Raw genomic sequence first — 17,810 nt, 5'->3', positions numbered from 1 at the left:
TTAGACTACTCCAGTTTAGAAAATCTTTTGGAGTCATAACTAAATTGTAGATTCTAATTCAAATTATCTCAACCCTATTGGGTTATTATTATGAATTTAATTGTTAATTTACATTACTGTTAACGATCTGAAACCTATTTGTGGACTGTTTGAAAGGCAGACCATGCCAGGAACCAAACTGATTTCAATGAACGTATTGCCAGGAAAAGTGTCTGGTTGAATTGAGACTTGCTCAGGGACATTGAACCAAACAGTGGCCGTTTATAATTATGTCTAAATGTGGATTTAAAAAATATTTCCCAAGTCTAATCATTGCAGAAGTATGTTTCTTTGTAGCCTTGTCTTTGGTTTTCATGTGTCACTTTCAGATTTCACCCAAAGTTTACCGTCTTTTCTGTTTTGTTTTGCAGGACCCTTCCATCCTCAGGAGTAAGTTCTCTGTTTGTTTGTTTTTTAACATTGTGATTGTGGCCACAAAAGGAAAAATAATTAGCTGTTGCAATTATAATGTCCTAATTTGTGTATTAATTGCTGTCATATCGATCATCTTTCAATTTCAGTGGCAAGAGCATAGCCGTGTTATAAAATGTACATTTGGCAGTTACAGTAATTTTCTGGACTATAAGCCGCTACTTTTTTCACTTGCATTCAACCCCGCGGCTAATGCGAAGATGCGGCTTATCCATCAGAACACAAGGGGGCGCACTATAAAGGAAGCGCAAGAGCGTCAGGCAGAGCAAAACAAACCAAGTGAGCCCAAATACAGAAAAAGAAAGACCGAACGAGAGCGAGACAATTTGCGCCCTCATTATGGAAAAGAAAGTAGCGTGAAGCCCGGATCCGGTAACATTAAAACACCTGCGGCTTATAAGTGTAACAAACTTGAGTATTCCCCAAATTTAGCTAGTGCGCCTTATAGTCCAGAAATGACTGTACTCGTAAAGCAGTGACAAATATTTGACTCGCATTGAGTCACATTGTTAATCAAATACAAGTGGCCTTTTGTTTCCGAATTTTACGCTTTCATAAGACATGTCGTCTCCTCTATAAGCTATTTATTTACTTGTCGAGTCAAACTTCTTATAACTTAAATGTCATCAGGATGAATGAGTTTTGATTAGCCCGCATTGTACAACTTGTGATCTTTGCTATCCATCCATGGATATTAATTATTAATTGCCACTCTGGCATGGAAATACGGTTAGGCTTAGGACTCGTAATTTATGTGAGCTAATCTATTCATCTCGCCTTCAAATGTTCCTCATGGCATCTTTGAAGCTCTTAAGTAGAAGAGGGTGTAAATATTGGAGATGCATCTCAAGGGCCGGTTGAATTTTTGACGTCGACTGGAATGTAAATGTCTCTCTTTGCTGAAGGGTTCTTTCATCGGGCAATGGAGTCAACGGCAGCAAAGACAAGCATGTGAGGGCCGCACTTCACACAATCTTTATACAAAATCAAATCAACGCTTTTGTAAAATGTGTTTGTATTTCACCACCTCACAAGGTTTCGGCCAGTCGAGGAGCCAGGTCGGGCGCGCCGGTTGTGAAAGTTGCGCCTGCTTCTGTTTGTGGCCCGTTGGAAATTGAGCCTCTGCCCAGGAGTCCTGGAGGGGAAAAGAGAAGGTGGGTTGTTTTTTTTGTTTTTTTTGAAGAGCTGGTTTGGCTGAACCTGTCCCAGAGAAAGCGAGCGAGAGAGGCCGAAAGTGTCTTTATGTGTGTGATTGAGCGGGTGAAGCGCTGCAGGGTGTTGGCATGTTGTAGCAAGTCAGTTGTATGATCTGGAGAGCAAGACTTGTTCTGAATTGAAGTGGAAAAGAGGTTCTGCCTTGAATCCCATCAAGTGGAAACGACTCCCTGATTTAAAACTGTTGGATCGAGTTCCATTAATTGACAACATGCATGACAATCACTATCAGACAAATGTGCTTGCAGTGTTTATTCTGGTTTCGTACTAGACTGGATTTACACTGCAAGTAGGCCTCCTCCAAATGTGGATAGAAAGCTCATGCAAGTGCAGTGTAAATGCAAATGTAACCACTCAAAGCCACCTTGACGGGATTTTACTTCTGTTTACCACACCTGCATCTGCCGAAACACCTGCGTGCTAAATCTAAACTACAGCGAAAGCATAGACCATTGAACATGGTTCAAATTTGCTACATTAAATAGGCAAAATAACGACGTGGATCAGTGTGGAGGTTACCCTCATGTAAATCAAATAATATATATATTTTTTTTTATTATTAATATTTGTACTAATATGTATTTATTTATTACTTGCTCACTGCCAGGTGTTGATTCTTATGAGTTATTTACAAGGAATTTGGGCATCTGCGGATGCGTGTCCACATCAAATTAAATAAAAAATAGAAATACAATTAAATTTATTTTTTTAATAATAATAGGAAAAAAATACCCACAGTTCAATTGGCACTTGGACCTGCAGTGAAGGCGTCAATTAGCATTTTTGATGTGATGTTTGAAGCTGGTACTTCTGAATGCAAGCAAATGCATGTGTTCCCCTCTGTGTTCCAGTATAAACATGTACTGACGAAAGGCCTGATGTGAGGTCAGGTAGGTATATTGAGCTTTTTGTTTTTGTTTTTTTGTTTCCCCCTTGCGGCTCTCATCATAACCAATCAATAGCTGTGTTGCGTCGGGGCTTTTAATGACTTTTTACCTTTTGAAAAATGTCTCTCCAAAGGTGGAATTGTCTCTTGTGATTATGCTGCTTTTATTCTTTTGATTAGCATGTCAGTCAAGCCATTAACTGCAGGTGACTCTTGGTGCTTTATGGGGAGTTTTTTTCTTTTCTTCTTCTTTGGCATCAATCTGGACTAGAATCAGCCACTTGCTGACTACTACAGTGCGCATATCAGTGACGCTTGAGAGAATATTTCCCATCCTTGGAATCCGCTGCTTCTTATTAACCGCCTGCTGCTCTCTTTGGACGAGTTATCTGTAACGCCGACACACACATGACATATGATTTCCTTCTCCTTGATCCCATTTTCATTGTTTTCGATTGCTTCCTCTCCCCTGTTAAATCCATCTCCACGCCTTCTCACGATTCCCTTCCTGTGTGCTCCCTCCCGTTTATCCTTGTCACCCACCTCCCGCCTCAATCTCCTCAGGTGTCCTCTCCCCTGCATCCTACTCGCTCATATCTCATCAAAGCTCTTAACAAGGAACCGGGCAGAACCGAGCAACAGGCAGCCGTCTCACCTTGGCATGAATTGGACAGCGCGCTCACGCCTCAGCAGCGATTCCCTCGTAAAAAAAAAAATCTGCCAGAGACTGTGCCGCATGGCCGCGAATGCGTATATGCCTTTAAGATAAACATGGAAGTATTTCACTTTTTTTTTTTTTTTTGTGGGTAGACTGCCTTAAGTGGCCATCATATTTTATACCTCATTTGCCTTAGAGGTGCACCAGCTGCCTTATTCATGACTGAGTTCACATTTTTGTTTTCACATTAAATTAAAATTACTCGACACATTCAATCTTCACAACTTTCCATTTTCCGTGCCACATCTTTTTTTTTTTTTTTTACAAACTCCAGCACATCAGATATTTTCTCAACGCCGGTTGACCGCTATGATGCAGTGTCACACACATTTGTGTTGGATGAGCGTGTACGTGAATGATTTGCATAGCTACGTCACAAGGCTCGTGACCACACCTTTTATATAAAAGGGTGGAAAATTTGGATTTTGATGGCATGGGACCCTTGAATTTGTTTTCCAAATTAATCGATTGAGAGCTTTACGAAGTCCATGATTTTGTTTGTAATGGAAATTGTGGCCATCATCAACAGTTATGAAGTTCAAGATTTGAATCTTGGCTTTGGTCTTCCTGTGTGGAGTTTGCATCTCCTCGAAGTGCTCGCAATGGTTTTTGTCACGTACTTTGGCTTCTTCTCATTGTGCTTTTCTCCAAAGTGTCTTTTGAGCATACTGTGATGGCATTTTTATAAACTCGCTTAGCAAATGGGTAAACAACAATACAGGTTTGTAATCTCCTGAATCAGTCTTGTCTATGTTGGCACCCTTGCCCTTGACGTAAAGGACGCTTTTAATGTTCTCAAGATTTCTTTGGCAAGAACAAGTTGTATTTATTTCTCAAATGATATGTGACTGACAAGAGATGACTTTTTGTGATTTGAAATTCGATTTTTCTTTAAATATTTCTACTGGACTTTTTCAGATGAGTTTGTGAAATTAAATTATTTAGGCATTCTAAAAGCTGGAAATGTTAATGAATGTGTCATACTTTGTACTATTAAAAATGATCACAGTGGCACTGATTAGATGAGGTGGATCGATCAATTACGACTGTTGTTAGCCATGGGCGACCATACAGTTCGAGCATTTGTAGTCTTCTCCTTGAGCCGGGATGTTGAAAAGAAATATGGAGTCAGGTTTTTCTTGTCTCATTTTTCTGTGATCTCTGAAGTGATCTGGTGTCAGGTTCAGGAATGTAACAACCATTAGGTCACATACAGTAGTCTCTTGTTTTCAGACCACCTTAGTTTAATTTTCTTTAAGACTGTCATTCCCTGTGTTTAATATTTCAAATGTTTGTGTGTTTTTTTTTTAATCGATGTAAATGCTGAATTACATCAATATATTTGCATTTTGTTAGAAAAATATATGATGCTTTTAACCAAAAATGACATATGGGTATCCAGATGCCCTTTTAATATCCCCTTGTGAAATCTGAAGTCATTGTAGTTTGTTTTTGAGTTCAACAAAAACACTTTGAGCCAAACCCTCTTACAATCAGTTTACCATGTAATTAAGATGTATATTCATATAAATGTTGTTTTTTGCCAGATTGCTGTATTTAAATATAGTCCATGATACTGACCCATGACAGAAGGTATATCGGTAGTTGCCGTCCTATCAGACTGCAAGAAGAAAATCTAATCGGCATAATTTATTTGTAGAAGTCCAAATGTGATTGAAGTGATTGTACTCTTTCATCTTCAGTTGATGCAAGTCTTTTGTGAATGTTGAGTTCCACAACAGATTTTTGAAGAATTGCCGAGTAAAAAGTGAAAACTACTACGACCAAAGGCGTTTATCTTTCTGAATGAAATGTAAATTTGGTTTAGAGAGAATAAAAACTGTTAGTCTTCAACACATTGTGATTGGATATCACCTATATTTATTGTGTATTTTAATTATTTGTGCTTATATTTTGTATTTTTTGTTCTACACTGTGAGCTTGTTTGCAGTTTTTTTTTGTGTGTATGTGGATACCGCTGGTAAGTTAAACAAATGCTGAATCCCATTTTGGTTTTTGGCTGTATTAATGTTATTAATTAACATTTCATTCTTGTATTTTCAAAGACCATCATATTTTATTTGGAGTTTTTCTCCCTTTTAACTTCCCCCCTCCCTCCTCCCCCATTTGCTTTGTCTGTAGTTTGCCCCTGGCTGGTGACCTGATCGAGACGTGCATTGATGATGTCCTCAGGGCTCCTGCAGCTTCCCCCGCGAAGGCTGTAGAGGATGCGGGTCCAAGTACGGCCTACTCGCCTTCCGCTGCCACTGGCGAAGAATCACTCAGCCTCACTGGTCAGTCAATGCAAAAATTAACTATTGAAGTCATGCGATTTCTTTACGATGACAAATTTTCATCGCGATGACTTCAATAGTTAACTCGAGATTAATCGCAAACTTTGTTCTAAATGTACAATAAAATATTACGTTTTCATACTGTTAACATAAAAGCGTGGGGATTTTTTTTTAATTAATAGAAATATGGCTGCATTTTTTTAGTCATTAATTTTAGTCAGTAATTTCATAATAATTCATAAAATTGAGTTAAAATTAAAAACATGTATTGTAAAAAAACGAGTGTGATATTGATTTGTGTTGAGGTCATTTTTCTGACACTCGATGGCATAATTGCATTTGTAAGATGTTGGTGACCGCTCAGTGCATTTTTCTTTTCATATTAAGAGCTATCTAATCTTCAACATGAAGTAACTTGTGAAATTCTGCAAATTTTTAAAATTGTAAAATACAACGCAGTCTCCACAAATCTTCGTTATTATTAAATTTTATTACTGCTAAATTTTGACGTGTCCGATTCCATAAAAAAATAAAAATAAAAATTGTGGCGTTAAAGGAACCATAAATTAACACAAAGTTAAAGCACTAATTTTGACACCCCTAGTATTTATTAAATTTTTTACCAGTTTTTATTGCATGCCAACTACAATGGATTACTTTGGGTTTATTACTCCATCTAAACTAGAAATGATCACGTGTCATGAAATGTATTGTGCTAGTCAGTTATTAACATTGTCGGCAGGATTTCAGTTTGCATACCATAATGTGGTGACCTCAACTGTACTTGAATACTTTATGGCAACAATGCTGACTCCGCCCCCTTTCGTCCCGCCCATGAAGAAACAGCAGCCCGTCTCAAGCAGCTGGAGTTGGAGAGCAGTCCGCGTCTGGCCAAGAATAACGTCAACATCAATATGGTCATGAATAACCAGGTGGGTGCTCACTCTCCCAACTAGTTATGTTTCTTTAAGCGACCAAAGTCAAACCAGTGAGTTAGTTAAATCTCTTTATAACCCAACCTACATCAAAAGGAGGACATTGTGAAGCTCCGAGAGAAAAGCGGTCTGAACAGTGCAGGAAGTAGTCCCGTTGTCACGCCACTGCGAGCCCCAGATGACCTGAAGAGCAACATTCTGAAAGCGCAAGCTGAGGCCGCAACGCTCAAGGTGAAGAAGAAATACTTTAGTTGAGACAGAAATCCAACCGCAGCATCCATTTTCTAGAGTGATTGTCCTCTTGAGCTTAACCCCCACCAAGCTGATTTGTGTTTATTTTGCATACCTTTACAGTTGACCTGGCAACCAACCTTTTATAATATATTGAAATACTTTTGTGGATTGTTAACTATATGCTATCTTGTTTGTTTTCTCCGTGTTCCATAGGTTGGTTTAGAGGAACATGTCACGATGATGGCAGATAAAAACTGTAATCTGCAGGAAATCTCCTCCAGGTATTTCGCCGTCTTTCAACGTGAGCCGTTTCCTGGCAGTGCGTTGTCTCATTGGCACGCTTACTTGGATGGGAGAATGCTTGATTACCTTCAAATCAGCTGTCCTGCATCCTTTGTCTTAATCTTCCATATCCATGCCAATGAACAATGCATTGGCTCAGCCAATCACAGAATTCTCTTCAGTTGCAATTTGAATATGTATGAGGATCATTTGCATTTAAAACAGCATATCAGCAGTTTATCCATCACAAGGCTCAGATCTCAGAGCCTGTTTGAGTGCGAGAGTCAAAACAAGTTATTGTTTCCATTTCTTTGAGTTGTGAAGGAGACATTTTAAGTTAAAATGTTTGACTTAATATACTTTGTAAATTCCTGGAACAAATATTAAAATGTACTCAGCCATCCATCTGTAATTGAAGCTAAGCGCAGGATCTCCGTCGTTTGCCAGGTTGAAGTCGCGCAGCGGCCGCATGGGCAGTAACTCATCTCTGTCTGTTAGCAGTCGCGTTGACGCACAAGACTCATGGGAGCTGCTAAAGTCTTCTTCGTTGGCCTCATCAGCAGGCGCCAGGTCAGTGTTCATCTTTGACACACATATTGATTTGCATCCTTAGATGACTCAGTTAAAAGTGTTTGGGCAAAAAATTATCATTAAAGTCGGACAGAATATTCTTGGATTTTGCAGACGTATGTGTCCATCTGCGCGGTTGGATGTGTTAAGTCACATGAGCAGAAATCTGCCTGGATACTGCGCGTATCATTTGCTCCATGGAGTTTACAGTTGGGTGACACAACAGACAGACGTGTTGTCGCTTGAGTGGACAATTTGCGAGGCTTGAATGTCTGCAGGCTCGCTGAGGCAGAAAATGCTCGGACGGTCTTCCTAATGTTGGTCTAGTGGAAAAATACTTACCGTAGTATGTGTAGCTTGTGCATGGATGCCGACCAGGTAATTTTGCTGTATTTGGTGCGTAGATTTAACAAGAGAAAACCTAACTTTAACAAAGTGGTTAAAGGAAATGTCCAGTCGAAACGCATAAGGATGTTTGCTCATTGCATTTTTCATTTCCCCTGTTCATCAGTGCCGAGCGGTTAGCTGAAGATTCAAACCCTCCTCCAGCCAAGTTTCCCTCAGACTCTGTTGTTGAAGGCACCACACTCAAGGTAATTCATATGCTTTGTAGACTGGAATTCAGACATTTATATGGGTCATATGTGTATACAGTGTTTTTTTTCTTCTTCTTTTTTTAGGTGAAAACAGAAGAAATTGACGTTCCAAATACGACTCCGCCACTGCCTGATAATTTGATTGACTTCACTGATCCGATTCCTGCTGTAAGTTTTTTTAATTTTTTTTTTATTTTTTATTCAGAGTTTTCGGTTGATCTAAAGCAGGGTACACACATACTGATTTTTAACATGTGGAACAGCCCAGTCTTTATTTGCAAGACTCCTCACTCAAACCAGAAATCTGGCGTAGAACCGAGACTGACCTGTGAGAGGCAGCATGGTGCCACAGGGGAAGAAGAAGAATGAGTAGTAGTAGTAGTAGAAGAAGAAATAGAATGTCGGCTAACTGCTAGCTTTAGCCTCTATTATGGTCTCAATACTCCTCTCCTTGTCTTTTCTATTGAATGACCAATGATAAATGTTATTTAAAAAACACACACACACACACTAACTAAAACAAATCGCTCCTCACTTTTGTCTGGCGTCAGTGTGACTTTCAGCTCATTTCCTATTGGCTGTCACTTTTATGACAGTCACAGTCAACTTTGCGTTCACCAATCACATAAAGTATTTACGATAAAAATTTTTTTTAACAAGTTTAAAATTCACGATTGTTACCACAATTATTAGCTTGTGTGTACCCGAGAAGGCCGCAGTTCCCATGCAAGTGCAGAGGACTTGCAAACAGGAAGGGCGAAACACATTTAAACCTCCGGGCCGGGCTCCCCCCTTAACTAAAAGGACATCTGAACCTTATCTTCAAACGGCTCTGCGTGTGATGTTCTTTTGAACTCCTATCCAGGCCTCTGACGCTATCGTTGGATCATAGTTTCATAGGACTGGCCTTAACACGCCACCTCCGGGGATCTCCGAAAGCAGTCCAGGGGAGACTTTCTCCAAGGCCTCACTTCTCTGAATTATTGGAAGAGCAAAAGGATAAGAGGAGGAAAATAATATCCTGTGTTGAAAATCTTTTTGATCTTCCCACAAAAAGAGTTGCTGAACGAAATGCTTCGGTCAGAGGTCGCTTGGAAGATTTGATTATGTATTATGTATGCTTTTAATAGGTGATTAATTAAAAAAATATATAGTTTTGTATAGCAATATGTCTTACTTAGTTGATATATGCTCTCAAACAAAGAAAAGAAAGACCCGAGTGTTTGTTTTTGTTGCTTCCAGTTGCCACCTGTGCAGCCGCCGAAAGCTCCCATCACCCCTCGCTGGATCATTCCTACCGCCGCTGTGAGTCAACATGATTTTTCTCCTGTCTGCCGTTTGGATGTGCTTCTTGCCTGTCCAAAAATGTCTTCTAGAGCGCTTTGACTTGTTGGAATTAGACGCTGACCGCCTTCCGTCTCCTCCCCCGCCCACCCCACCATCCCCTTCTAATGCAGCCTCCTGGTATCTTTACTAACGGCCTGCTCGACCTTGAGCCCTCCGCTAAGGTCGCCGCTCTCCCTCCCGCGGATGGGGGAGCCGCTCTCACCTCAGCCCTCCCTCACTCCGCTCACACATTTCACAGCAACTCAGTGAGGTAAAGTCAGGTTTTGCAGATGGACATACACCACATTTGCTGAGCTATTTTTTTAAAGCATTTCTTGAGCATTTGCTGCCCCCTGTTGACAGAGATGGAACTTGACGGAACATGTTGCACAGAGAATTCATGAGATTACTTTTACCCTCATTTACACTCAACCAATTGAAAGCATTCAAACCTCAGAAGATTAATCCGAGCTATTTTTTTTCCACTTTTCGCATAATTCCACATTCTTAACAAAAATAAATGGAGAATATTTGTTGATTCATCGCAAAATCACAATTTCTTAACCATTTCAAACCAAACTAGCTTAAAATGTATGTATTAAACTTTATGTATTTTTTATTTTTTATATGCTTTTCCCATAAAGAAACCCCCCCCCCTTTTTTTTTTTAAATATTTTTTGGACTTTTTTTGATGCTCCATAAAATCCAAATATTTGTCAACCGACTCGAACCTTTCCAGCATCACAACGCTAATTCAGAACATCCAGGCTAGTATTTTTTTCCTGTTCCATAAATTTCCACATTTCCCAAAAGTTCTTTATTTTGTATGAATATATTTAGCAGATTCAGCTCAAATTCACCTGCATCAAACTATTGTAACTTCAAGTTCAAACTTTCACAAAATTCCTAACTTTGGATGAATTGCACATGTTCCATGAGATTCCCTAATAAATAGATAAGTCCAACAAATTTACCACAGCAGGTTGGTCTGTTTGATTTATGATTGTGGGATTTTTACCAAGTCATAAAACTCATAAGATGTAACGTAGCGTAATTTATTTTTTTTGCAGCATTACGGGTCAGCAGGCAGCCTCAGAGGATGGAGCCACGCCCAGAGGTCTCCTGACCACTGAGCTCTAATAGCCACATTTAAGCCGGGCCGGCAAACGCAACATGCAGTTGAACGTAACAACTAACAAACGATCAGACACTGGAGAGATCAAATGTCTTCATCTTAACCCACACATCATCCAAATAGCGACTAGTTCCATCCATTTTGACCCTGACAAGCATACATGGGCAGTTTTTTTTTTTTTTGGTGCGCCATCTTTATTTTCATGTAATGCATTCCACTGGATGTAAGCTGCACCACCATCGGAGTCCGCGCTGTACTGTAAATGGATGAAAGACAATCAGCGTGTTCTTTGAAGAGGTAACAACAATTGGACTCTTTGGATGTGTTGAAATGTGATTCTATACATTCCTTCAGCAGCCATTTTGTTTTGTTTTGAAATCTCTTTTCAGCCACTGGATAGAACTTGTTTTTTGTTTCAGAAGAACCACTGGATTACTATTTTTTATTTTTTTTGTACATCATGGTTCCAACATTGCTCTCTTGATTGACCATGTTTGATTAACCCATGTGAGGTTTTATTGTTCTGACTGAATGTGATCCTGTCCATGATTTCAACTTGGAACTACTTTTTGGAAGATTGGCTTTTTTTTGTGGTTGATGTCTTCATTTTATTTGATTTTCTTTTAAACGGGGAATGTAAGCAGTAAAATGTGAAGGCATGCTGGAGTTTCACACAGCAAATTGTAATATAGTATAGGTATAGTATATAAGGGTCACAATTTCATACTATTGTAATTTTCATCAAAAAATACTATTATTCAAAAGACAGCTTAATTATCTTGCTACGTTAGTCATTCCAGTGCATCTCTTGAATGAACTCTTAAATTCTCACTTTTTAATGTTGCTTAGCTCCTACATTGCCCTCTTGTGGAAATTCAAACTATCTGTTCTGAGACTGTGCACACCTCCAATGCTGATTGTTTTCCTTCACAAATATCTTAAGTGTAATTTTGTACTTGTGAATTGAAGATCTAATTCTATATTTTTGGACTATATTAATGACTTAATGAGTGTACTGTATATCACATTGATTCTTAAATAGTGATATTTTTTTTTGTACTACTCCCTTCATTGTGATGGTGTAGTTTATAAGGGAAACTGACTGTTGTCCCAATCAGTGCAGTTATTTATGCAACCGTTCAGTGTTCACATCTTTTCGTGTCCGAGTGTGTGATTAGGTCACAGTTGTGTTGTATTCAGCTGGCTGTAGCTGCAGGATGATATATTTGTCATCTGACTGTGGCAGTGTTGTTAGTGTGCTCACAAAGGACAATAACGGCGTTAAGTCATTAAAATTGTAGGGAAAACGGATCAAAATGCCTCTCGCGTTATTTTTTTTTAGCAACTTGTTTTTTTTTTCTCTTCCCTATTAAGCTAAATATCTCTTTTACGTTTATGCTCTTTTTAGTCCCACAAAACTGAATTGGTACAAAAGTGTAAAAAAAAAGGGGGAAAAAAGTATAAATTAACGCAATGTACCACTAGATGGCAGCAAAATCCTGTCCCCTCCCCCCCATTCATACTCTTGAGTTTATCAGCTCTCAAATCAATCCACTCATTGTCCACTTGACGTGACGTCATAACATTTGCAACCATTTTCATCCAACTTATACTATTACTACTTGTACTGTACACTTTTGTCTGACCTCCAAGCAGCACCTGCCGAACAGGCCGCGTGACGTCACCGTGATCATATCCAGTGTGACACCTCGCATGATCTGCTCATGTCTCTTGTCTGAACGGCCGCCCAAACAAATCCAGTCTTCAAGAATAGAAGCGCCGCCTCACAAATGTTGGATTCGAGAGATTCCGGTTACATGACAGACGCGTCGCTTTCAGTGCTGGCTGACGAAAGTGAAGCGAGGGGCTGTGATTTGTGAACTGCTGCCACGTTGCCTTCCATTGGGAGGGAAGTGATTGCAACTTGACTGATGGCTCCAACGCAAGTTGGGGCCATTATTAAGCAGAGCCGCAGCCCACAGTGGCTCAATAAGTCAGACAGGACTGCTCCCCTCAGCAAATGGGTGACACGCGCACGCGCGCACCCTCTCAAATGAATAATGGATTGCCGTACATGGACCTTGTGCCAGGTCGTGATTGCTTAAGCATGCTCAAAGCTTCAATGGATATATATTTTTTTATGTCCTGATCGTAGCCGGGCTATTTAATTAGCTTCACTGTTCAATTTTTTTTGTGCTCAGTGTTTTTTTTTCCCCTTTTCTTTTCAAAATATGACATTAATGAACTGAAGCACTGGTAGTAAAGTCCTCAGAGGAAATTCAACGTTGTCATCTACAGTATGTGAGGCATAAGATGGTCTATAAATATGTATGTGAGTCTATTTTTACAGGTATGAACCATGACTATGTGATCACGAGTGAAATAGTGTGATTGCTATACAGGTCACAGGCGGAAATTCAAGTTGCCTGGAAGAGGGGGGGAAGTTTGATTGTAAAGATTAGAATATTTGTCTGCTATTGCAGTATTGAAAAGCTGATATTTCATTTATATTTGACTTTATGAACATTCCCTTTTGGCTGGGGTGGTAAAGCGCCCTCTAGTGGTACATGATAATTACTGGATTAAGGTTCTTATAATTTTCCTTGCCTCATTTATCTGCCCGAGAGGAGGAAGAGATGAGTTTACGTAAAGGTGACAAATGAATTCTTCACTGAGCCCCGCCCGGGGTCAAGCGTGTTGCTTCTCCTCAGACAGCATTGATGAGTTCATCGTTCATCACGCTGAGCGTAATTAAACATTTTGTGTCCTCGCGACTGTCTGCTGGCTCCTGTCACAGGACACTCTCAATCGTTTTAGTATAACAATCATCTGTGCTGCTTATCTACTTAGGTAGCGTGGAAATATTTTTAATGATGCACGCATTGTGATAAGCACAAAGAGTGTTTTCAAAAATGATTTTTGTTGTTGTTGTAGGTCACAATGTTGGAAAAAAAAGTTAAAACCTAGCATTTGAACAAGGGTGTGTAAACTTTTCCTATCCAATTTACTAAAAGGGGTGATCGGGACACTTTTCTTTTTTTTTGAGCCTCACGTTTCTTATTTGGTGTTGCTCGTATCGTGCTGATTCAGAAGTGCGGAGGTAAACTGTGATTGTCGTTACATTCAAAGCTTTTGTGGCGTCTGGCGAGCTGTTGTCGGAGATAACGTCCTCTGACAGGTTGCTTTAAAAAGAAGCTTTAGACATCTCAACTGTAAAAAAAAAAAAGAAGGCTTTATAGCGCCCATGTGAGCGCGTGAATGTGTGCTGGCGTGCGTGTGCATGCATTCATAATCAAAGCCTTGAGATGATACAAATGTGAGTGAGAGGTAATTGATCCCTAAAGGGCTGCATTGTAGCACTGTGTGTGTTTGTCGTTATGCGTGTGTGTGTGTGTGTGTGTGTGCGTGTGTGTGTGTGTGTGTCGGTGCCAGGTGAGACGGTGATGTGCCAGGTTCAATAAAAAGCCTCATTATTCAGAGGAGAGCTCACACACGCCGACCACAATTGTTAATTGGCAATTTTCATGTCGGCATTGTGTCCATCTTTAGCAGCAGCTACTAATTCACCTGTCATATTTTTTTAAAGCCCCCCCCCTCCCCGCCCCCCCCCCCCCCCCTACAAATGTGGCAGTTGCAAACAGACAGAAGCACAAGCACACATTGAGATCCAAATTAAAAAACGAAAGCACATCAACTTGCAATTTTTTATTTTAATTTAATTTGTGGTGGGTGCTTATAGGGCCTCACTTCTGCTAGCTGCTTACCTTATTGCGACCCCTTAGGTAAAAAAAAAAATTAACAGTCATCATTGGCCCCGCATTAAAGGGGCCAAGCTCATTTTCCTGAAAACAATCTTGAAAAAAGGTGAAAAATACCTGGAAACCCGAGTGGGCGGTCGCCCAACCACTAAAGGTGATTGGTTGCTTGATTTCAATGCTTGACTGCAGTATCATATTTCCACCAACAGAGGGTGCTAATAATATGTGAAACTGCCTTTAGTAGTTTGAATACGGTACAATGCAATTGTTTGTAGAACGGAAATGGTCGACTTTTTTAAAATTCCTAGCCCTGGTTATAATTAAATATAATGTAACAGAGAGAGGAAATGTCACAAATAACACTGGGGAACATTATTATTATTATTTTTATTCTGTTGAGTTAGATTTTGATGCTGATACAAACTCGAATTGGCTGCTGATTCCAAAGTTGCAGTCTTGCTCTTAACCTTGTAATCATGCGCATACCGTTGCAAATTTCCTTTTATGCGGTTTTAATCTTCAAAACTTGTAACTAACAATTTGATCACATTACATACACATTTATTTCATTATTGGGGCTCAAAGCTCAAAAACTTGGCGTGATGGAGAAAACACACAAGTTTTATTTGAGAAAATTAGTTAGCTGTCAGACCTAATAACACAAATGTAATATATGTCTGAATATTGTTAAATTATCTGTCTCCATGGTCTCTCCATCATTTGTGCTCAAATATCCGTCACTTACAGTGAAAACATTTGTTAGAGCTTAATGCTAATGCTAACGCTATAGGCGTGTAGAATTAGCATTAGCGCTAAGCTATGCAATTGTTTTACATACACAATGTGTAATTCTCTTTCGGGTTTCGTTTGAACACATTAGGAAAGTATTTTTGTGACCAGTAGGACCACAAAAAGATTGTAACGGCATGGTTACTCATTATTTCTGTACGAAGTATTTTAAAACGTAATGTGAAATATCCTATTATTATTATTCATTTATTTTTTGAAGCAGGCAGCATTTGTAAGCCGTCTTCTGTACAACTTTGCTGATATTTACTCATCTGTCGTAAACATCCCAGCGCACTCCAATACGGCGCGGGAAGCTTTTGTCATGCCCGTAATTTAAATTCATCTCAACGGGGAGCGCTCAGTTGATATCATGACATTTATCTTTAATTAAGTCTCTTTCTCCAAATGCATTAGAATGACAATGCAGCTCAGCACATTTGTTGCGGTGGGACAATTAAGACATGAAATCCCTCCTTTTTTGTTTCGATGAATGTGTTCACTGGCTGTGTACATTCGGATGCGTTTTTATTGTGTTTTTATTCACTTATCTAACGTGCTGACAATTCCCGCGCATCGGTGCTTTTTTTTTTTTGTCCTATCCTGATTGCTACCCAACACATCTGTGGCCGCAAACCTCGTTACCATAACAACCGTTATTTTGACGGGCAAGTGCATCTTGTGTGGCGAGTCGGTTCCCGAGAATGGCAAAGACACACACAACACACACTCATCTACAGACGCACACACTTTCCATGCAAATGCCGCGCGCATATAAATGTTTCAATGACAGTGTAGGTCAACTGAATATTGCATTACAATTCAAACATAAATTGGCGGCAAGTTCCTCATTTCCATGCCTTTTCTTCCTCTGTCACAGAGGCAAACACTGCGAATGATGGCGGTACATCACAAAGTGTGTCAAGAGAAGGGTCTCTAAATCTGCCACGGAGACCATCTGCTCCGAAGACAGCTAATTAGGAAAATATATCGTGTTTATGTCTTCTTCTAACTTTTATCCTGCAGGAAAATAAGGCATAATTATGACTTTCAGAGTGAAATCACTCACTAAAGACGGAACTTTCTCCAAGTGAACTTGACATTTTTAGGTCTGGAAGTAAAAGTCAAACTTTTTTTTATGTATTTTTATGTTAGGCAGCTGACTAAAGTAAAGCTCTTCACTTCCCAACAGCACTTTGAAACTCAAATCCATGCCTTCGTTACATCTTGGCTGGATTACTGCAATGCACTTGATTTTGGAGTCAGCCAGTCCTCCCTGGATCAAATGGTTGCTCGTCTCTGAACTGGAGCTCCGAGGAGGGAGCACATAACTCCAATTCGGGATTCCCTTCACTGGCCCCCTCTCTGTCCATTTTTAAAACTGGTCTTAAAATATATTTTTTTTATTCTTTGGCGTTCGACTCGGCAATGTTTTAGTATTTTATAGTATTCCCTGTTTTGATGTACATTTTTGTTTCGATATGTCCGATTTTTACTTTTTGTGTAGCCCTTGTAGCTATGGTTGTTTTTAAAGCGCTCTATGAGTGTTATTGTGTTTCCAACTCGGAAAATGTGAGAGAACCATGTGACTTCTCACAGCCAATCATTGCAGAAAGGCAACAACTGTACATTTATAATTTATTTTCCACAGACACCGCTACACAAATATATTGACTTGCTTCAAGATGCGTCTGTCCCTGTCATGTGTTTGAATTTGAGTCACAACGGCAAATGTAAGCATTTCCGTGATTGCATCGACAACGTGTGCTTGTTCCAAAGCGCAAATAATATACTGTAGACTTGAAACATTCCACAACTCTCATATTAGTTAATTGTTATACCACCGAGAGGTTGACGTGCACGACAGACTTGTCCTGATACAAAGACCACATTGTTGTCGTCTTGGCACACTGCTTTGCACTCCAGCTCCGTTTCGTATCCTTCCTAAATGACGTCAACACGAGTGCAGTCCGACTGCAGCCTAAAAACCAGTTGCACGTTGATCTTTAAACTCCGTAAACAACATTTCTAATTATTCAGCAACTTCTTCAAGACGCATTTATTTGCTTTATTGATAGACCTCTTTTTGTTTCCGTATGCAACCATGGATGCTCACATTGCGGTTAAATCCGTACTTCACGCGTTTACATTCCACCCAGTGAAATGATTGCACTTCCGACGCTTCTGATGAATGCGGCCATTATGAATTTCATGAATATTACTGCGCAAAAAAGAAGCAGCGCAATGAGCTCAAGTCAATCTTTTTTTTTAATGCACCACTCAGTGTGTGCTCGGTAGCGATGTGGATATGACCGATGACAATTGTGCAAAAGGGTACGCAAACTTTTATAACCTCCCGACTGTAACTGCCCAACGGGGGACTATTGACAAAACATTATTTGTACTGTGCATATGCTCACTGGGCCCGTCGTTAGGTGCATCCGCACAATCCAGTATGATCCGGTACAGGAGAGAGATGTGTCACAATTCAACTTCATGAAGCCCAAGCGGGGTGCAAAAAATAAATAAATAAATGTAATACACTAAACCACCACTTATTGCAGGTGATATGTTCCAGGTAAAAAAATGGATATAGAAAGACCT

At 39.7% G+C, this 17,810-nt stretch overlaps 1 protein-coding gene across 6 annotated transcripts in view; it reads left to right on the top strand.

The window, feature by feature from the left end:
• The window catches only part of epb41l5 (erythrocyte membrane protein band 4.1 like 5), a 28,241-nt gene extending 16,268 nt beyond the window's left edge, over positions 1 to 11,973 (top strand). Inside the window, exons 14-26 of one of the 6 annotated variants that reach the window (XM_086091151.1) lie at positions 411 to 429; positions 1,377 to 1,422; positions 1,507 to 1,625; positions 5,433 to 5,584; positions 6,425 to 6,516; positions 6,616 to 6,750; positions 6,967 to 7,034; positions 7,537 to 7,605; positions 8,117 to 8,198; positions 8,286 to 8,369; positions 9,444 to 9,506; positions 9,659 to 9,798; positions 10,598 to 11,973. In XM_086091151.1, the coding sequence (XP_085947277.1) occupies positions 411 to 429; positions 1,377 to 1,422; positions 1,507 to 1,625; positions 5,433 to 5,584; positions 6,425 to 6,516; positions 6,616 to 6,750; positions 6,967 to 7,034; positions 7,537 to 7,605; positions 8,117 to 8,198; positions 8,286 to 8,369; positions 9,444 to 9,506; positions 9,659 to 9,798; positions 10,598 to 10,667 (1,139 nt within the window). In that variant the 3' untranslated portion in view covers positions 10,668 to 11,973. Of the gene's footprint in view, positions 1 to 410; positions 430 to 1,376; positions 1,423 to 1,506; positions 1,626 to 5,432; positions 5,585 to 6,424; positions 6,517 to 6,615; positions 6,751 to 6,966; positions 7,035 to 7,482; positions 7,606 to 8,116; positions 8,199 to 8,285; positions 8,370 to 9,443; positions 9,507 to 9,658; positions 9,799 to 10,597 lie in introns of all 6 variants that reach the window. The other 5 variants (XM_086091150.1, XM_086091149.1, XM_086091155.1 and 2 more) reach the window with 5 other exon arrangements.
• The last annotated feature ends 5,837 nt before the right edge of the window (positions 11,974 to 17,810 follow it).

The sequence above is a fragment of the Leptonotus elevatus genome, chromosome 12, assembly GCF_054856555.1.
Source record: "Leptonotus elevatus isolate MCC_2025b chromosome 12, RoL_Lele_1.0, whole genome shotgun sequence".
NCBI classification, from domain to species: domain Eukaryota; kingdom Metazoa; phylum Chordata; class Actinopteri; order Syngnathiformes; family Syngnathidae; genus Leptonotus; species Leptonotus elevatus.
This window is presented reverse-complemented; position numbering and strand designations above follow the sequence as displayed.